This window comes from Periplaneta americana, chromosome 10 (assembly GCF_040183065.1).
Source record: "Periplaneta americana isolate PAMFEO1 chromosome 10, P.americana_PAMFEO1_priV1, whole genome shotgun sequence".
Taxonomy (NCBI): Eukaryota; Metazoa; Arthropoda; class Insecta; order Blattodea; family Blattidae; genus Periplaneta; species Periplaneta americana.
In genome coordinates this window covers 68555225-68578257 of record NC_091126.1, presented here as the reverse complement: position 1 = coordinate 68578257, position 23033 = coordinate 68555225, and the positions used below count along the sequence as shown (strand labels likewise).

General features: G+C 35.7%; 1 protein-coding gene across 2 annotated transcripts in view; it reads right to left on the bottom strand.

Annotated features, from left to right (window-relative positions):
- The window catches only part of cher (filamin protein cher), a 1020924-nt gene that overhangs the window by 33881 nt on the left and 964010 nt on the right, over window positions 1-23033 (bottom strand). For both annotated transcript variants that reach the window (XM_069837665.1, XM_069837667.1), the window contains 4 exons: window positions 21641-21813; window positions 19224-19332; window positions 16919-17083; window positions 14810-15049 (listed from right to left, as the gene is read on the bottom strand). In XM_069837665.1, the coding sequence (XP_069693766.1) occupies window positions 14810-15049; window positions 16919-17083; window positions 19224-19332; window positions 21641-21813 (687 nt within the window). The remainder of the gene's footprint in view (window positions 1-14809; window positions 15050-16918; window positions 17084-19223; window positions 19333-21640; window positions 21814-23033) is intronic.

The window sequence follows — 23033 nt, the reverse complement described above, 5'->3', positions numbered from 1 at the left end:
CTCCAATCATACTGATTTAAACTATCACTGACTACATTGTTACTTTTTTCTTTAGACATCATCCTGATTGTGCTGTATTTTAATTGTCTCGTAATAATCTCTTTCTATTATCTAATATTATTTGAAATATATTAACATTCTATGTATTTTAGTTTAATTCTGCTACACAGTTTATTTCAGTGTTTAATTAATAGTTCATAGTATTTTGTTGTTTAATTTGTAAATAACTTTTGTATACATGTAACTCTCATCTCAATCAAATTGTTGGATTCTTTGTAAGTTCATGCATATGTATATACACTTTTTGCTGGTTGAGTGGAAGAGAAGGCCTTACGGCCTTAACTCTGCCAGCTAAAATAAATCATTATTATTATTATTATTATTATTATTATTATTATTAAAGTACATATTGTATGAAACTGGTATAATCCAATTCACTTTTGATTCCACTGGAGAATTTTACACCTGAATTTTTAATGTCAGTATATTCTTAAAAATTGTCACTTCTTTTCATAAAAACAAAAACAATATAAGCACAAAACACGGAATATTATCTGAGTTCAAACTCTGTCTTACCTCATTTGTTGAGCATAATGATTTGCCCACTAAATATTGGATATTGGTTATTATGTACAGTCGAGGGCCAGAGAAAGGGAAACTGAGGGCTGCATGTGGCAAGCAGGCCATCGGTTGGACCACACATTTTTGAATAATATAAGCCTATTTTTTTTTTTTATTTTAGTAAGTTATTTTACGATGCTTTATCAACAGCTTAGGTTATTTAGCGTCTGAATGAGATGAAGGTGATAATGCCGCTGAAATGAGTCCAAGGTCCAACACCCAGCATTTGCTCATATTGGGTTGAGGGAAAACCCCGGAAAAAACCTCAACCAGGTAACTTGCCCCGACTGGGAATCGAACCCGGGCCATCTGATTTCGCGGCTAGATGCGCTAACTGTTACTCCACAGGTGTGGACATGTAAGCCTATGCTGAATGTCACATATGATTTCTTCATTATGTAGCATCAATAATATAAAAGGTGAAACTAATTTCTTTGAATATAAGTATGTAGCTACACAAGATGACTAAATTACTGTGCTTTTACTTACACTTAAATCGTAACATTAACGTGATTTCACGTAATATTTCTTGATACAGTCATCAACCAAACAATATTTGTAAGCGCAAGCTGAATTATACTTTTAACGTGGCTGAATCAGTTACTATGAAATCTTGAAACACTAAATGCAGATACTATTGGCAACATAAAACATGAGTATTAATGACTTATCACTAGAACCACTGAACCAAATCCAAAGCAGCTTTCGTGGTTGGTAATTGTTGCATTGTTGCTGATCATCAGATCCAGGAGTACTTCAAGGGGACAAAATTATTTTGTCCTTCTATTTCATTCTATGGATAACAGTGAATTAATAAGTAGTGAAATGTTGGAAGGGGAAACAGGAGTACTCCGCAAATATCTACCATAACACTGACCTCTTCTTCACCAAAACTCCACTTGACTTAGCTCGGATTTGAATCCATTTTCCTTTAATGAGATGTCTAATTTTTTTTACAACTATCTGAAAAACGATTGTGTTTGGTTTACAGTACCTGGCCACATTATTATAATCACTCACATATTTACTATACTTAACAAATTACTTCCCCATTTGAACTCTAGTTTCCTTTCTTAAGCACAATTCACATTACATATTTAATTTTTAAACAATATTAAGTAAAATTACAATTATAACAATGTTAATTCAAGACATTTTGATAAATAACCAACCACACCTCATTTTTACAGAATTTTCAGTATTTCGTTCGACCTCGTTTGGCTTTAATTACAGCTTCAGTTCTCTTTGGCATGCTTACAATACACTTCTGTATTATTTCCTGGATCCTCTCATTGTGATTCCAAACATGTATCAGCCTGTCAGTAAGTCGAACTCTGGTAGTAATAAATTCTTTTGCCACCTCTCTTTTTACGAGTGCCCAGACGTTCTCAATGGGATTCAAGTCCGGTGAGTTTCCTGGCCATGGCAAAGTGGAATGTTTTTGGAAGCCAGAAACGTTTTGACTCTCCTAGCAGTGTGGCAAGGTGCACCATCTTGCAAAAAAAATATATTTCTCCCCATTTGGGAACCATTCGTTCAGCTGAGGGATAAACCTGTTTTCTCATACCTGGATATATTGATCTTGTTTCATTATTCCCTGAACAACGTAGAGTCGTCCTGAACCTTTTCCTGATATCACAGACCATATCATGACTGATATTGGGTGTTTAACTGTGTTAACCAGGCATCCAGGAGCAAAATTTTCTCTCTTTCGTCGACGAACAAACATTCTTTTGTTCATCAAACACTGAAAGGTTGATTCATAGGAGAAGCCAACCTGAAAATTGTCAAAGAAACTGATAAAAACTCTAAATTTTGTCTTTAAGTATTAAATACTGTATTTAAAAATACAAAATTTAGAGTTTTTATCAGTTTCTTTGCCAATTTTCAGGTGTGCTTCTCCTATGAATCAACCTTTCAGTGTTTGATGGACAAAACAATGTTTGTTCGTCGACGAAAGGGAGAAAAGTTTGCTCCCGGATGCCTGGTTAACACAGTTAAACATCCAATAACAGTCATGATATGGTCTGTGATATGAGGCAAAGGTTCAGGACGACTCTACATTGTTCAGGGAACAATGAAACAAGCTCAATATATCCAGGTATGAGAAAACAGGCTTATCCCTCAGCTGAACGAATGGTTCCCAAATGGGGAGAAATATATTTTTTTGCAAGATGGTGCACCTTGCCACACTGCTAGGAGAGTCAAAACGTTTCTGGCTTCCAAAAACATTCCATTTTGCCATGGCCAGGAAACTCACCGGATTTGAATCCCATTGAGAACGTCTGGGCACTCGTAAAAAGAGAGATGGCAAAAGAATTTATTCCTACCAGAGTTCGACTTATTGAAAGGCTGATACATGATTGGAATCACAATGAGAGGATCCAGGAAATAATACAGAAGTGTATTGTAAGCATGCCAAAGAGAACTGAAGCTGTAATTAAAGCCAAACGAGGCCGAACGAAATACTGAAAATTCTGTAAAAATGAGGTGTGGTTGGTTATTTATCAATATTTCTTGAGTTAACATTGTTATAATTGTAATTTTACTTAATATTCTTTAAAAATTAAATATGTAATGTGAATTCTGCTTAAGAAAGGAAACCACAGTTCGAATGAGGAAATAATATGTAAAGTATAGTAAAAATGTGAGTGATTATAATAATGTGGCCAGGTACTGTATGTATGTACAGAGTGGCACACGAAATGTCATACCATTTAATTATCTCATTAAAATTTTAATACTGTAGTTTCGATATTTCTAACTGTGCTAGTGGATGCCGAAATTCATGGAAAATCCGATAGGTAGCATAACAATTTCGGATGTAACCACAGCTACGAGCATAAACATCAATTTGTGAAATGGCAGACAATGGGCGATTGACTGTTGAACACAAGGTGAAAGTTGTTCTGTTTCTCGCCAAAACGAAGAGACTTGTGAGGACTCAGAGACGTTTTCGTCCTCACTTTAATACAAGATGGGTTCCTAGCAAGCAGACAATTTACAGATTGTCCCAAAAGTTTGAAACTAAGGGTTCTGTGTTGGAAAAAAAAGCGGCCGCGATGCACTAGTGTCCGTATGCCTGAACACATCGAAGTGGTTCGCGTGGCTTTGACTCCAGGTCCCTCTAAATCAACAAGGAGGGCTTCTGCCGTGTTGGGAATCGGTCGTCAGTCAGTGCAAAGGATCATGCATTCAGATCTTAAATTGTATCCCTACAAAATTACCGTTCTGCATAAACTTACAGAGAGAGATGAGGAGCGGAGGCTACAAATTGCGTTGTGGGCAATGGAAGAAGAGGCTGTGCTCCACAACACATGGTTTACAGACGAGGCCTACCTTCATGTGAATGGTGTTGTGAATAAACAAAATGTTCGATTCTGGGTGAGGGAACCTCCTCGCATACTGCATGAAAAAGAAATGTTTGGGGCAAAAGTTTCTGTATGGGCCACAATTTCCAGTCACGGAATCATCGGTCCAATTTTCTTCGATGAACCTGTCAACAAAGTTCAATACAAAACCATGCTGGAAAGCAGTTTTATTCCCCATCTCATGGCAGAATGTCTCCCTATGGAAACACAGTGGTTCATGCAGGATGGAGTCCATCCACACACTGCAAACACCGTTCTGGATTACCTGCACGAGATGTTTGATCTTCGTGTGATGTCACATCGGTTTCCTGAACGACATGGTTGCGGCAAAATAAGGCCGCCTCATAGCCCGGATATTAATCCGTGCAATTTCTTTTTATGGGGATTTCTAACATCGAGGATTAAAACGCTATATAAGGGGAAAGGCAACGCTAGTGACCCTCATACATACAGAGGCATTGCTCTGGAATGCACACTCCTGAAAATACTGACGAAACTCGTCGCAGAAAGAATAACAGCACTAGTAGACCATCATATACCAGTAGAACAATTTAGTTTCAGAAAGAACCGCTCCACAATACAAGCCGTGGAATGCCTCCAAGAAAATATAAAAGAAGCGCTCCACGACCCGCAGGGGAAACTCTACACGGTGTTTGTGGACTACACAAAAGCGTTCGACACAATCAATAGAACAAAACTCATAGCCAAACTAGAGAACCTGATAGGAAGGAGAAACCCCATAGCCAAACTGAAAAGGGACATCTTGATGGAGAATAGTATTCGGATCGACGACACAATAACAGTGTCAACACCGATAGACCAGACAACAGGAGTTCTTCAAGGGGATCCGCTCAGTCCCCTGTTGTTCAACATAGTGACACACGACGTAGCAGAGGCAACGAAAGCAGAAGGACTGAAGACTTATCTGTATGCAGATGATATGGTCATGGCATCCACATCACGAAATACACTGCAAGGAGCACTCGACAGATTGGTAGAATGGGCCAGAGGAAATGACCTCACTTTAAACAGGACAAAAACAGTGGCGATGACGTTCAAAAGAGGGGGAAAACAAGCGGCAGCAGACGTGCTATACCTGGAGGGCGAGCCACTGACCAACGTAAAGACTTTTAAATACCTGGGGATAACCCTGCAACAAAATGGATCGACATACACAGCCCACATCAAAGACAGAGTGGCAGGGGCAATGATCGCCATGAATGACATTCAGTACCCAACCAGGATCTCATTGGAAACGGCGATGAAAATCTTCACGGTTAAAATTGTGCCTATCATCACATATGGCCTCGAAATCGTCTGGCAATACCTCACTAAAAGTAACCTGAAGGACCTCGAGAAAGTGAAAGCGACATATCTGAAGCGCTCCACGACCCGAAGGGGAAACTCTACACGGTGTTTGTGGACTACACAAAAGCGTTCAACACAATCAATAGAACAAAACTCATAGCCAAACTAGAGAACCTGATAGGAAGGAGAAACCCCATAGCCAAACTGATAAGGGACATCTTGATGGAGAATAGTATTCGGATCGACGACACAATAACAGTGCCAATACCAATAGACCAGACAACAGGAGTTCTTCAAGGGGATCCGCTCAGTCCCCTGTTGTTCAACATAGCGACACACGACGTAGTAGAGGCAACGAAAGCAGAAGGACTGGCGACTTATCTGTATGCAGATGATATGGTCATGGCATCCACATCACGAAATACATTGCAAGGAGCACTCGACAGATTGGTAGAATGGGCCAGAGGAAATGACCTCACTTTAAACAGGACAAAAACAGTGGCGATGACGTTCAAAAGAGGGGGAAAACAAGCGGCAGCAGACGTGCTATACCTGGAGGGCGAGCCACTGACCAACGTAAAGACTTTTAAATACCTGGGGATAACCCTGCAACAAAATGGATCGACATACACAGCCCACATCAAAGACAGAGTGGCAGGGGCAATGATCGCCATGAATGACATTCAGTACCTAACCAGGATCTCGTTGGAAACGGCGATGAAAATCTTCACGGTTAAAATAGTGCCTATCATCACATATGGCCTCGAAATCGTCTGGCAATACCTCACTAAAAGTAACCTGAAGGACCTCGAGAAAGTGAAAGCGACATATCTGAAACGGGTACTTGGCCTGTCCAGATTTGCACCATCCAGAATCGTCTATGAGCTAACCAGGGAACCTATGTTACTAGAAGACCTACGGTTGCAATTTCTACTGCCATCAACATCAGCATACGAGAGCACCGTCCTCGAACACCAACATAAGAAAGCAGAAATATGGGAGAAGTTCTACGTCACGGACGCCATGGCCAGAGAGGACTGGAAGGAGGCCAACTACCTACAGACACACCTGGTGACCAGATTCGCGACCCACGGCTTCCACTTCAAAATATGCCGCAACACCAGCTTTCACGACCCGAACGAAGAGTGCATGTGTTTACTTTGTGACGAACTATGTGGAAGATACCATGTGATGGAGTGTAAAAACCGATTAGTTTCACTGACCAAGTTCTGCAGCAGCGAAAGCTAAAATAATATATTATCCTGCACATTGTGCGCACTTCCGTTATTATTTAAAAGAGAAAGTCTACCAAAGGAGGCCAGAAAATGTGGTGTAGCTCAGAGCCCTTCTAGTGGACTTGTGTCATGTGCTATCTGAAGACTTGTGTCGAAAAGTGGTGACGAATGTAAGGGTTTGTTTGCAAGAGGTTGTGAGGCAAAACGGCGGTCATATGGAACATGTTCTGCATTAGAGATAAAATTCCAAATCCTAATTATTAATTCTGTATAATATTGTAAAGGTTTAATACAAATCAATGTGTTACGTGTAAAATAAATGGTATGACATTCGTGTACCACCCTGTATCTGCCAGTTTGTTGATCTTGAAAAAATTCACAGGTGGCTGACATACGAAAATCATAGTTCGAAATTTATCAGTCAGTTATTTCGTTGTAGAGGGGAAGGGGACAGGATGGTAAGGGACAAGAAGAGAGGGCTCTATAATTAATTTTTTTTAATGTTACATGATTATAAGCAAGTATTAAATTCATAAACGTAAATTACAATGTATGGGGGCTAGGATAAGAAACTGCCTAACATGAAACTGATGAATGTGATTTACTGTTCCTCAGAAAGTACCAGTATCATTAATCCGAGATGAAGAATAATAACAGAAGGGATTGTGTGCCTGCTTTTGAAACTGATCAAGTTTCCAGAACTATTTAATTAACTCCGCCTTTTAATTGGGAATAAAGTGCTTAGACCGAACAGACACTGTGTCTGAACCTATTCTATTTAGTATATTTTAATTCAAGAGGTTTATGCAAATGGACTCACAATTGACATAAATGAAAAATTTATGTCTTTAAACCAGCACTTTTAATCCCATAGCAGTCATCTGAAATTCACAATCTGACAGATCCATGTTGGTACACAAGCAAAACTTTCTACATACATATACTGTACGTACACATTCACATACACTTTTGTAAATCCAGTAACACAAAAAAACTTCACGCATTTTCCACATAAAACATTGCAGTCTCAACGAAATATCACTTGCTTATTTTCTTTTAAAATATATTCACCTATCATTATTTGAAATCTAGAGTAAGTAAAGCACTTGATGTCAGAAAATTTGCTCCACACAACAGTTTTATCGTACTTAATATTTCGAATTTTCTTACATTTCTCACATCTAGTTCTATAACTTACTAACTTACGATTCAAATCATTACACAGAACACAGCATTCGGATGATCAAGATGTCTACCGACTTATAGCATTATTAACAGCTATAATCAATATTACCATGTAGGAAACTATCATGGATTAAGAAAGAAAATAAGAACATCAAACTAAGACTACAAGTCTGAGAAAATCTTTGTAATTTTTCACGCTATAAGTTGCAGATAAAATTCTGTAATGTACAGTAAATACAACAGAGAATTGACATTTCAAATGATCACGTAAATTATTATTGACTTCATCTACTTTGTCAAAATAGTCTCTGGTGGTCAAGTGGTTATATTTCACATTAAAACTGAGGTTTAAATATCCGTGTTTGACTAAGAATGATTAAGAATCTTAAACATGGCTTTTATAGGAGAGGAAGTAAAGCTAGGAGGATTCTTATGTCACACTTCCAAGGCATGAAACTGTACTAATTCCAGGCTAAATTTAACAGCTATTTCCAACCTCATTAAAATTAAACTCTGTTAAATATCATCTGCAACAATCATATTATTATCAGAGGTATTGCTCCACCTCAAACATGAATCAGAGACTGCCAGATTTTCAGAGTTCAGTAAAACCTTATAAGATGACAGCTTAGGAAATTGAAGACAGACCACCCAATCAACTAATAATTATGATTTGAGCCTTTTACGGAATTCAACATGGTGCGAGATTCCTAGGAATTTACATCACGTCATAGATATGCAGACATATCTAATATTTCTAAGTTATATACCTGCTACATCATAATAGAAGGCAGGAAAAGTGGAAAGCTATTTGTTGGATTTCATAGAATGGATCATGGAAATGCATTCCTGTCTTCCATCATGATTAAAAAGCTATGGGGAGTCTTAACTTCAAAACAGATGTCTGTTCATCTATGACAATATGCAAAAATCCAAAAAAAAATCTGTAACACAATGAAATATTTTTCAGAGTAACACAACAGCCTAATAGTTGCTAGGATATCTCTCAAATGTTTTGAAGTGAAAACATTTATAAATTTAATGTAGGCTACATGGAGTCCCAGCAAACATTCCTGGTGTTTCGTCAGCCAACCAGAAACAGATCCCCCTCTGCTACCGCTGCTATTCACGGGATTAAAATTTACGTCCTATGTTATATTAATAAATGTAAAAAGTTTTCAAAATTGGACACAACTATTTTAGGACTAACCACTAAAGATGCCAATTGTATTATTCTCACGAGCTCTCTCATTCTCTGCATGACTGGAGACTCCCCTTATACTTAGCTTATTTCGTCACTCCTGACTGGTGTTCATGTTATCCTTTAGGTATCAGCTTTTTTGTGTACATGTCAAGAGAGAGAACACCACATAAAATTTGCACGATTGGTGAATCCCCATCCCCTGAAATTATCTTAAGTTCGTAGTCCACCATTGTGGAGTAACAGCACATCTGACCGTGAAACAAGCAGGCCCAGGTTCAAATCCTGGTTGGGGTTTTTTCCGGGGTTTTCCCTCAACCAATTGAAGTAGAATTGCTGGGTAACTTTCGGCGTTGGACCTCGGACTCATTTCGCCATCATTAATTCACATACTATCATCATCCACACCATAGTCCAGGTTGTTCATGGTGCGACATGCTGTACTTGTACAAGAGCACAGCTGTTCGCCATTCACAGAATAGGAATGGTAAGCAGAATAAGCATCAAGATATAGTGTAAGCCTTCGGGTCCCTCTTCCGTACAAGAAAAAAAATAAGTCTGCAGTCTGTCATTGAAAAGAGGCAATAAATGCACGTAATGACTTAGCTAAGATTAAGTGTAGTTTATCTTGTTTTTTGCAATGGTTACATATTCAGTGCGTTAACATGTACACATTTTGAAAATGTATATATGGCAAAAGGAATCATGTTGCGGAAGAAGAGAAAACTTTAGACGTAAATTTCCTGGTCACCCAGTCCTGTCTAGAAAAACAATTAAAAAAATATAGAGAGTAAGGTTTAATGAAACAGGTTCTGTGAATGTTGTGATGTCAGTTATGTGTCACAAAAGATGGGTAACACTACCAGTAGCTACTGTGTTTAGGCCGAGTACCGAATGCTTTTAATATAAAATGGTATGTAACTTTTAATCTGGTGAAGTGTCATGAATTACTGGTACAAGCAGCAGAGGCTGCTATTTGGTCGACAGAAATACTGGGGCTCACTGTATTACACTGTAGCTATGAGTAACTTAACAGAAGTAAATGTCCCTTATTTTCATACTCTGAAATGCCCAACCCATGATCAGGAAAGAACACAACTAAGAGACCCAGAGCAGATCAAGAAACCGTTCAATCTGCAGACAATCTTTACACAATCCACACTCTGATCCTTCGCATATAAGTTGTACTGTGGACACTGTATTACTGACTATAAACCAAGCACGACTGAAGAATGAATTATTTTGGTAATGAATTAGTTTATACTGTTATATTCATGATAGTTATTTTAATTAACTTTACGTCATTAAATAGAGTGACAACAGTTCATGTACGATACCAAAAGAGTGATAAAAAGCCAATAGCATTACTTTATAGACATTCTCAACTTAACACATTTTTAAGTATTATCGGAGTGACAAGATGGAAGTGAGTACGGTAATTATGAAATGGGATTGGAAAGAAAAATCTAAATTGTAAACTGGCCTAAGAGATTAAAACGTGCAAAAATTAAAATTTTAACAACGATTTTAGCCTGTACTATTTAAAAAAAAAAAAAAATAAATAACACAGAAAATTAAGTATCCTTATAGACAAAATTGATGTAGACCACTTTTGTGAAAAACGATACTATACTGAGTGATCTTCAATGGCATAGCAATTCAACTTTCATGAAAATCACTCAACGTTTTTCAAAATTACAAAAAAATAAATAAATAAATAAATAAAATAATAATAATAAATAAAATAAAAAACATGATAAAATATAATAATGGATTTAACTGATACTTGAAATGATGTGAAAAATTTTATGAAAGGCATTTTCCTAAGGTTCTTCTTTAGTTTTAATTAAGAAATTGTGTAAATGCCATGAAAGATGAAGTGGAGAATGTGTAAAGTTATAGTCGCGATGTTGTTATTCCCAGCGTGACTCCTCCTCTTTGCTTATATCTTAGGAAGTGAAGGCTCTATAAAGTCTAGATAGGTAGTATCGTTCGCCATTTTTGTTCTTTCGTTGCCGAGCTACCATACGAGGAATCTATTTGCCACACTGTTAAACATTATCATGTCGTAGCTCCTATGATAATAAATCAAACACACTGTAATTCAGCAAATAATTGAGTGGCAAATAACGTCTTCGTGTGCTTTCTATGAACGCCAATGAAAGAGCCAAAATGGCGGGCGATTATATTAAGTATTTATCGAGCCTTAAGAAATGAATAATGTCTTCACCAGCGAATCACAAGACGCACACGTTTAAATGTTGCCGACCTGCAACGCAATTGGCTGCCGGAAATTAGAGCGACGGGACTATAATTATTTCGATTCATTTTATATCTCACCATTACATTATGATGTTTATTTTATTACAGAAAAGTAAGGACTAAAACGTTAAATAAATTAATCACACCAGTTGCATTTGTATATGAGAAAAGATTGCAAATGTTAGAAGTAACATATATATATATATATATATATATATATATATATTTACTGTAGTATTTATTGCAATAATTTTGCACTGAACTTCGATAATCAAATTTGTGCTTTCTAAGCATAAGGATGGATGTCACTTTCTTCTTATTTTTCAGGCGAGCTAAAAATTTACTTAAAAATCAATACAGTAGTACAGAGTGTCTCTAAGGTCGCGTAACAAGTAATGGACACGCAATGGCTTGGTCGAAGTGGATGCTCTCCCCAGTTAAATTGGTCTCATAGTCGCAGCAAGAAAAAACAGACCGCTCTTCTTTATTTATCCGCAAAAAGTGTCTGTGTTGTGTGCCAATGAATGCCAAAAATAATTATACCTCCCGTGTTCTTCCATCAAACTGTTACTAGTGATGTCCACATAAATCAAATTTTACTACCTGTATTCATTTTGCAATTGACAAAAGAAGAAAAAGAAAACTGTGCCTGGTTTCAGCAGGACTCAGCACATACTCATACTGTGAGTAGGTACTTACAAGAACCGGAAAGGATCTTTGGGGTGAAAATTATCAATAATGTCTGGCCAGCCATGTCATCTGATCTTATTCTCTGAAATTATTTTCTTTAGGGATACAAGAAATCTAATATGTATACAAATAACCCACGAAAATTATGTTCAAGGAAACATAAGAATAGAAATTATAAATATTACAGATGATTATCTTCGACTTGTGAATGGAAATTTGTTCCGGATATTGCAATCAAGCAACACACACGATGGAGGACATTTCCAGCATCTTATTAATGGAAATCAGTCAATAATTCGCTAGCCTGCGCTACGAGCATGCTAAACTATCTCCTGCAATTGACTGGTTACTTGTACAGGATTCATATCATATCATATCATATCATAACACTAACACTGGTTAGTTCCCTGATCATCCACCGGAAGCCAGTGCTAAGAATGTTTATGAATACAGCCTTAGAGGCTCTCTCTGTAGTTTAAAAGATGGCAATATTTCAAAATATTTTGAAACTTAAATCAGGAGATTTACACGATATATGTTGTTACCAGTACCGCTAACGACACATACAATAATATTAGTAACCAAAACAATTTGATATAAGTTGGTAAGTACCTCCACACTTAAAACGTGGATTACTATAGACTGTCAATGAAAATTATATTATGTTGATATCAGGGTATCTTTGAACATGAGAAATATTTGGAACATTCGAACATATACACTGTCAGTGCAAAACCGTACATTTTATCAACACTCACACTATTTATGGGACAGAAAATTTTCGACAAATTTCTGAAGTCATATGTATATAATATTGTGATAAATATACATAATATCAAGAAGAGATTTTTAACATTCTCTGCAGACCACTTGGTATGCATTTTGTTCGAGTAATCAACATTTTAAGAATCGTCCAGTAATTTCCTGGAAAGGAGACATTTTCCGTCAGGATATTCTCGAAATTAACTGTTGTACCTAGTTACTAATATTAGTAAATAAAGTGAATTTTCCAAGTTGTCGATTTCTTCGTCGACCTATAGTGCATAATTTGTTAGAAAATTTAGTTAGCCGGAAAATTTGAAATCATAGAAGGATGCTATATATTGTGACCTTGGAAATTTAATTCTGTAAACACATTAAGTAGAAAGTTTTTAAGTGAAGATAAGCATTTTATTTTTATTTGTAATATAATAACAATTAGAGGTAATGATATGTTCCTATTTACAGTCTTTTGCGACTATTTCTCAGGCTGCATGACGAAATCTGTAGCACAACTGCAAACAGTACTGCTTAGCAATAAAGAAATAAAACAGATGCAGTGTATAATCATATGAAGGGTAGAGGGGGAAAAACAATCAAAGTCACAATACTCTTACAGGTGATGTCATCTTCTAATTCAGTATATTACTGCAAAATTTATTGTTGTTCCTAATTAAAAAGTAAGAAAGAATGACTAAGTTATCCGTGGTGATAATACTCCTTTACCAGTTTTGATAAAAACAACACTAAAGTTTGCAGTTAGTTTAATTTGTATACATCAGACTGATTTAAAGTCTTTAATTGCTTATTCTTCTGTAGCTCATATAGGAATAATTGTTATGGCGGATTAATACAGGGTGGATTGTAACTTCTGCACCAAAATGAAACTAGTAATAGATGATAAGGAGAGATATGAAAAATATAAACAAGTTTTTCCTCTAACATTCACTGTTTTAGAGGAAATCGTTTCTATGAAGTATTTGGCAACATCATGGCTACTGAAAACAAGCGCGGCCTCCACTCCTTATCTTCCCCCTTCCCCTCTGCTGTACTCGGTGGGACGTGACAGTGCCCTGCATTGCAAGGTTTATTTTAACGATTTTCGAAATTATTCAACTTAAATTCATGGCTAAACGGTTTAATTTGCAGAAAAAGTATTCAAGACATTAACTGTTCAGATTATTTTTACCTATCTGCTTCTATAGCAATCAGTAATTTCTCTTGAGCCATTACCGCAATATAGCGCTGCAAACAATGGGCAAAGACTATTTTTTTTCCTGTTTAACAGTGCTTCATCGAAGGGAAAGTGTAATAAAAGTTTTGTTGTATGTAACATGTAGAATCACCTCTTAAATTTTGGTGCAGAGGTTACCATCCACTCTGTATACTGAGTTAGATGACATTACCCTTATGAGAACTGTGACTTGGATTGTTTTTCCTCTGTACTCTTCAAACTTCTCGTTAATTTTATTGTATTTTCACTAGCCTAGTTGAATGACCAAGTAAAACAATATCTAATTTTGAAGATTTAGCATTTATTTCTTATTCTAATAAGAATACACATTCAGGATACTGGTACCTTCCATAAAAATTATGCAGCCAACTTGCAATTGCACGGTTTCAATATAATGCTTTGTCTACAAAAAGGTTCAAGACCACTGCTCTAAAAAACACACTCATAATTGTAAATCTCCAGAAGGAAGAAGCTTTTTAAGTTCTTAGGGTTATTACTCATTCCAGAAAGTTAATTTTTCCAGATAAAGAGAAATTTAACAGCTTCTTCTTCATGCAGTAACAATGTAAATACGGTATTTTTGACTTCAACTCTAGGGTCATCACGAAACAGAATACAGACAGAATTACTTTTCTCCATTGTAAAATAACACGAAATTCTATCATCACGAAACAGAATACAGACAGAATTACTTTTCTCCATTGTAAAAGAAGACGAAATTCTATCATCACGAAACAGAATACAGACAGAATTACTTTTCTTCATTGTAAAATAACACGAAATTCTATCATCACGAAACAGAATACAGACAGAATTACTTTTCTCCATTGTAAAATAACACGAAATTCTATCATCACGAAACAGAATACAGACAGAATTACTTTTCTCCATTGTAAAATAACAAGAAACTCTACCAAGTAAATAAAACACTTTATGAACTCACCTGGTTCAGACACGACGTAACTGACATAGCATGAGCCATCTTTGCGGTCCTTGAAATCAATTCCAGCCTTGCTAGGTCCCTCCACAGAGATGGCAAGGGAACCAGCTCCTGCCTCACGAGTCCAGACATTGAACTCGCAGGGTTGGCCCTGCTCACCACGTTCGAGACCTGGACCACCAGCATGCACACGATGTGCACCTCCATCCTTCAGAGGTCCGACGGTGAACTGGAATGGTGATCCTACAACAAAACACCGTCAAGTGCAGTTATTCACTTCTTTCGTCTTTGTGGTCAAATGATTACCATTTTCGCCAGGAAATACAAGATTCAGATTCAAATCCAACCAAGAGTAACAAATTTTTAAGCAACATAGAAATCCATTACAAAGCTTATTCTGTACGGCATTCAAGCTAAGAGACCTATGTTGTACTTTTACGATATGAAATATAATAACCCAAGTGAGTGATTTTCTGACAAAATCTATGGCCTATGTCAATATTTAACTGTTAAACATAATTACTGTCATTTATTATATTATTGGAAGTAATTTATCACACATTATAAGTTACTCCACCTCACAAATGCAATTCATAACTATCACACTAGCAGAGTTCTGTAAGGTCTATAGAAGATTCAGATCTGTAGGTACTGGAAGCCAACCAATCGATAGATCACAATTCACTTGAGATTCATGGTATTTTTACTGCTATGAAGGGTAAAAGTAGCTTTGATTTACTGATTACAAAATATTTTCATGTTTAGCAGCAAAAATACAAATAGAGAAAGAAAAAGAACATTATTTCTATTAGTACCAGTACTTCATTGATTCTCCTCACCAAGTAATATTAATTGTAGGACGATCGTAGTCTTAGACACACATAGATAGGTGACTTACATGTTCAAATATTTTTTCTTTAATGACTGAAAGCACATTCTCCTATAGAATTACGGTTTTTGACTTCTGTTCTTTTCTAGATCAGGTTGCAAGGACTAGTGAAGTGCATTCCAAAACCTCTCCTACTCATATCCTATCCTAACCTTCCCATAGTGCAATCTGTTTTTAACAAACGAGGCTCTGGGGACCGAGTCACGGCAGTGTAACTAATCCATGAAAATTGAAGAAAATACCATTTCAGCATGCTGATCTGCCATGGTATGCATAATTGTCTCCTAAGTGTTGAAGTGGGGATATGGTCGGTAAAGTTGTCTGACAATCCTTCCAGCTAGGTCATATGGACCCACTAATCGAGGACAGGTGTGATGCTCCAAACATTATGGGGGTTGTGTTTAGATCATATAACCACCATAACATAAAAATATTGTGTCTGTTAGTATCTTGCAACATTCGAACATGAGGGAGGCAACCAAGATATTACAACTTTGTCTTATTTCATATGAAAAACTAATTGCAAGATCTGTGCTAAAATCCTTAAGCAGTTAAATCATGAAGGGGTGGGTAATATTTTTATAACAATGAGGAATAAATATGATAGGTCTCCTTCTTCAGAGCGAACAACAGTGAATATGGAACTTCGCCATACTCGACAAACTTGAACCGACACAGCGACTGTAATACACAATGCTAGTGTCTATATTAAAACTGTTTATTACACTTTTTGCTACATCACTCTCTTATAGTGGACAGTAAGAGTAAATGGCTTTATTGCCAAGGAATCAAAACAGGTTAACAAAAGCAACTTTTCTAGACCGTCTCTGAATTAAAATGTCGAAGAATGGGAAATTCTAAGCTCTCAAGCACATTTAAGATGTTTCATTCTACTTACATGCATTCAAAAGAAAATTATCTTCCATGACTTATTTCACTGCATCTTTCAACAAGTTAACACACGAAACAAAGACACAATAATAGAACATAAAATGTTTTCAACAGAAAACTTGGCTCTCAATACTCAAATCTTGAAGAACAAATAAATTTCCCCAGTTCACATTTCACGTGGTGATGCCACACTATTAGTTATTTTGTTGGTGATTTAACGATTTTATTCCATCATTAATTTACATTTACGGTCTGAGCATGTATAAATAAAAAAATCAATACTCGTCCATAAAAAGAGAGAAATTAATCTCAAACAATTGCTTATAAGTTACCTGGGATGTGCATTTCCTTGTACTTGACTGACACCGTGTGGACACCCAGTTCCTTGGGAACGAAGTGAACAGCATACAGTCCATCCTCTACTTCATTGATTTCAGCATCCTCTGTTACTCCTCCAGGAGAAGTCACCGTGGCCATCAGGTCAAATGATGTTATTCCTAGTTAAATCCAATAAAATTGTACCACGTTATAGCACATTTCTGTAAACTTTGTTCAATTGATTTTTTTTGACTTTGAACTTTAATAGTGATTTCTACTCGGAAGTATGTTTCAGAAAGTACACCTCTTATATCATTAATACTATTTCAATATGAAGCAAACAATAAAGTATAAAAGATCCTAACTTTCCTACCTCGTAATACATGAATGTCTATTCTTAAAATAGTAGAAAATGTATCAGAACAATGAAATTGTGTGAGCCATAAAATTCATTTACTGGAATGAAATTCCAATAAACAACTTAATACAGAGCAACTGAATATTTCCGGGACTTCATACTCAAAATAACAACATAATAGATGGAAAAATACGCGTTATTTATTAATGTATAGAAACTCACAAAGTTTCAATTCCTGCCTTAGTTAATCTCTATTCCTAGCTCTGTCGACATCAAGGAAATACCCTATTCCCCTCCAAGTATGCAAAATCACATCACGCATTACAAGTACTATCACATCAGGTGACGAAGATCATGGATTTTCTCTCAGTCACCACTGTTTTTACATATCCCCACATGAACAAATCAAAGAGTACGAATGTTCCTAACACGTGATCATGTACTATCTAATTTTTCGACACATAAAATGCACCCCCTTTTTTGAACACATTTTAAGGGAAAAAATTGTCTCACTGAATATTATAATGAATTTCCAGTATTTCAAATATAAAGTAATACATAGATCTACTTTCATCAAATACATATTAATCCTCTTCGTCAAAATCCAGAAATTCGTCTTCAGAGCTAGATGAAGATTCCCTTGCAACCCCCTTCCAAATCAGAATCTGAGTCCTCATACAACAAACTGTCCTCTATAACATCCAATGCATTACTAATGCCACACTTCTTAAATTATTTAACACTGTGTCAAGTTTCACAACATCCCATGAAGCTTTGACCCATTAACAAACTCAGTATCAATGTATAAGAAGCATCCTGTTTTTCAGACCTATTTTCAAAGAAAACCCACTTCTTTTATGCCGGAAAATACGGTAGTCCCATTTTCAGGACATCACAAAGGATGTGTGCAGAGCTACAAATAGTACTCACAATAGACTTACTAACACATGAAACAAAACTTCTAACAGATTCTACATATTTTAGAAGAAAATATCACTTATTCTGCGCTAGTTATTTTTGTATGAAGTCCTGTACAATTTATTCGATAAAATTATGTAATTTAGCAAGACGAAAAAAAAAAACTGAAATTTCTATACTCTGGCATTTCTTAAAGTGATATTTCATTGCTCTTATAGTCAGTTTTTTATTCAGTTATTTAATGATGTATCAACTACTACATTATTTAGCATCTGTGAAATTTGTGATATAGGAATGGTATTTGATGAGATGAGGCCGAGAATTTGTCTAGTGACTATTTAACATTCACTTTACAGAAAAATCAAATGGGTAACAAGTCCAAGCGGGTATCGAACCCACGCCCAAGTGCAGCTTCACATCAATAGGCAAACGTGCCTACTACCTGAGCTACACCAGTGACTTTTTCTTGTAAATTAAGTTTTTGTGACGAGCTGTATCAAGTCTATACTGTTGGTAATAGCCTGCATTTTAAAACTCACAGGGAAGGAGAAGATATCAGAGGACAGACGATATTAAGATATATGGATCTTATGCAGAGACTAAAATTTTTTTTAGTTGGTTATTTAATGACGCTGTATCAACTACTAGGTCATTTAGCGTCGATGGGATTGGTGATAGCAAGATGGCACTTGGCGAGATGAGGCCGAGGATTCGCCAGAGATTACCTGGCATTAACCTTACGGTTGGGGAAAACCTCGGGAAAAACCCAACCAGGTAATCACCCCAAGCGGGGATCGAACCCGCGCCCGAACACAACTTCAGACCGGCAGGCGCCTTAACTGACTGAGCCATGCTGGTGGCTGCAGAGACTAAAATGAAGACAGAAAATAGGAAAGATTGGAGAATGCTGAGTTTGCAGTGAGAGACCTACCCATGGGCAGAAAACTATGAATGAATGAATGAATGAATGAATGAATGAATGAATGAATGAATGAATGAATGAATGAATGAATGAATGAATGAATGAATAGTATTTCTCTTGCCTGGCATCTTGAAGGTCAACTTGCACTCGCTGCCAACTTCTGTAATAGGCACAGCTTCCCTTTGACGTTGGATCTTCTCACGTTGTCTGTTTGAGCCCTCTCCACCAACCTAAACATACAATTACTTTGAAATAATTAAATCTGTAAATAATTTACAGCCTCGGTGGAAGGACAGAACAAAACATTGCAATACAAAAAAAGAATTCAATAAATCTTACAGTTAATAAAGAAAGTTCCGGGAAAACAGTAATACATGATTTTAAGAATTGAAAAGGACATTACATATAAATGAAGATGTCCTATAGATCGTGAAGTTTTTCCTGATACAGCAGAATTACTGTCATATACAGAGAATTCTGTATCAATTTTTTTTTTTTAATTAATGTTTTCCTGTACCGGTATGTAATGTCCATTGTTGTTTCTAAGCTTCAAACATACAGTTATCTTGGTTCTGATGCACTTCGTTCTATGATAACAATTTTTGTAATGTAAATTAATAGTATGGGATATTTATTAAATTTAAAGTAACCACGTAATATGAAATAAAAGACAAAATCTGCACACAATCTTCAGAATGTTAAGATTTTGTTTAACATGCAAAGATTAAACTTATTATTGGGTAAAATTTTTTAACATATTTTTCACGACATACCAAAATGTAATCATACTAAACTAACATCCGCAATAGTGTACTAAACTTAAATTCAAGCTACATTCTCCTGACAGCCTCTAACAATAATTCAGAAAAATTAAAAGCTGAGAAATCTGGAGTTATTTTATGTATGAGACAATTGTACTGAGCATGCACAGTATCATATAACTGAAACTTGAAAAATTCAGGTGGTCCAGATTTTGTTTCTGGGTCCGTACAGTTAAGGTTTCTGGTTTGGTTGCAGATTTGCACTATCATAACATTTACTATATTCTTTTAGTTGAATGATTCAATTATTTCTTTGAAAAGCATCTTAATTAATTCTTTTTGAACAGCAATTCGTTTAAACCTTCCCGCAATCAACAGCTACAAAATTTCGCCTGCATTCAGACCAGCGAGGTGTGGCAGATGACAGAAATTCTTACTCATTTCTCGCACACGCTAGTATTAGTTTATTACACTGTCGCTTTCAGTGGAAAAGTAATCTACAATTAACATTTCTGATATACGTACAATATTACTTGTTATTTTAGTGTTTATTTAACTTTTGTACATAGGCATGTTTTATTAGTAATTCTTTGAAAAAGTGATCACCTTTCTCATATTTCGTTACTTATTCTTTTTTCTTTACTTAAATCTATTTTACATAGTTTGAAGGCAGTTTTCAGAATGTAAGATATATATACAAAGAAGTTAAATGTAACCACATATAAACTATACCACAAACCGGCACTGCTATTGACAAATTTTGTATTGAAACCTGAAAACAATAAATATAGATACAGTAAAATTTAATTTATTTGAAGGATTCAGAACCATAGGGGCCAAGCACCATTTACTGATGTAGAAAACAAGGGTTAAAATCAAGTTATTACCATAATTCAATGAAAACATATAGCAAGTAATATAAAGTGTACACATTAAAACTAAATGATATGTCAATCTTCATTAAACTATGGTATTCACTTAACTTTAACCCTTGCTTTCTCCATTTTTAATAAATGGCGCTTGGCCCACTATGGCTCTGAACTCTTCATTTGTTTTATGGGATTCCGAACAAAAAATAAAAAAACACAAAAGTGAGAAAAACGTATAACTGAAATTGTATTTAAAAACATCTGAAGTAGCATTTGAAGACTATATGCGAAGAACATATCACGTCAATTTAGTAAACTTTTCACAAGAGAAATTTAGAACTACATACGTAAGCCATCTTTGAGTCTATAATATAGTACTCAAATTTATAACACATATTCTTGAACAATGTAAGATTATTGTAGGAAATCTTAGCTATTTAGAGCCAAAGCTGACTGCTGTATTAGCCTACATTTCTAATTCCTATACAGAAAATTTTACGAAACTGACTTAATGAACAGTACATACCTTGTTCATCCTGTGTGATCTTCATTTAATAACATGTGAATATTTTACGAAAAAAAGTCAGTTATTTTGAACTGCTTGTTTTTGTTTGCTCCTAAGGAATAAACCATGGCCTCAAATTGTGATAACTGTTCACTTTCTTACTTTCTTACATTTTCATGGCAAACCCAATGATAAGCAAAATTGATTTAGAAAGTATTTAACGATGTTTGTATCTTCTGGGGTTTAAAATACGATCGTATAAGTTTAAAAAATGAATGAACGGAAAACGCATATCTGAAATAAATTGACCTCAAGGAGGAGGAGCTTTTTTTGTATTTTTTAATAACAGATTCTTACACTGAGAAGTTCTGTAACTATATTTCAGTTATGTAGCTGTACATACCTTAACAGTGAAAGGTGAACCATCCACGTGATGGTCAGCAAACTTGAGATTCACAATGTAGTACCCAGGTTCTGTGGGCTTATACGAGATATTTAGTGTACCGTCTTCATTGTCCTTGCACTGGATCTCCGCCTTGCTGGGGCCCTCAATTGAGAGAGACAGGCCTCCGTAACCTACAAACACAAAGGAAAGTACTTAAAATCCACCAACTAAAACACTTATCACAATTAAAGGGTACACGGGAAAAACGATCAAGGTCCATCAAAAATCGAAATTGAGTTAATAATGCTATCTTATAGTGGAAAGGAAGTACTATCATGTGGTCTAGCTAGTAATAAGAAATCGTCGTTCTTGGCATTCCACTACGTCAATTTCTATTAAATACACACATAACAAAGTATTAAGTGCTTAAACTTTAAAATTCGTTTTTCTCGAAACTTTCTAAAATGGACCTTGATCGTTATTCCCGTGTACCCTTCAATTTGGAACTATATTCAAGGAGTTATTTGAAATATGCTATCTAACATTTTTCACAAAAGCTGTACATTGGGGTTCATTATCATTCGTTTATCTGAGTTCGATTACAGTCTCGAAACACAGAGGATGTGCTGTCCATATGACAGGTTCCAATATTAATAACAATCATAAGAATGTTCTGAATATTTTTTTATCCCTCGACTTAATTGTGAAATGAGTAGACTTTGTAAGTTCGGGGAAAAATAATTTGGCAATAGTTACTTGAATCTCATAGAAAATGTTATTCATAACAGTAGTAAAAAAACACGGCAAACAACAATCTATGATTTTTTTTTCATATGAAATGAACTCGTATTTGCATTCTGCATTGTAATTAAAACACAATATAATATGTTTCCTATGAAGTGGTATCTAAATTGTTTTTCCAAGTTCATAGATCATTTCCCGTCTATACTGCTGTCCTGCTTATCCTCCTGAGTCCTGAGACATTTGTTGTTTTATTTTTAAAGTTCATTATAATTCTACACTTCAGAAAAGTCACTGACATGAGAAAAAATGCTGAAAAAATTCTGCAGGTTACAGTTAAGGCACAAATGCAGGTATATTATACTATACTTCGGAACTCTATACATACATCTTATATCATAATCATGTATGAAGTACGGTATAATATACTATATTCTCTGGACTCAGAAGGTTGTAGTGCTTTAAGGCCACAGTCCCTTGATAAGTGTATTATCAGGGTTATACTGTACCAATACAGTACCGATACTCATCATTTTCAACATTATGATATATGTGTTAATTCTTTACTGATATGTATGTGTGGAACATTTTGTCCAAATTATAATGTAATGACGGATGAATGGTTGATGACGCATGTGTGCACATAATTATTACCAAATACACGATATCA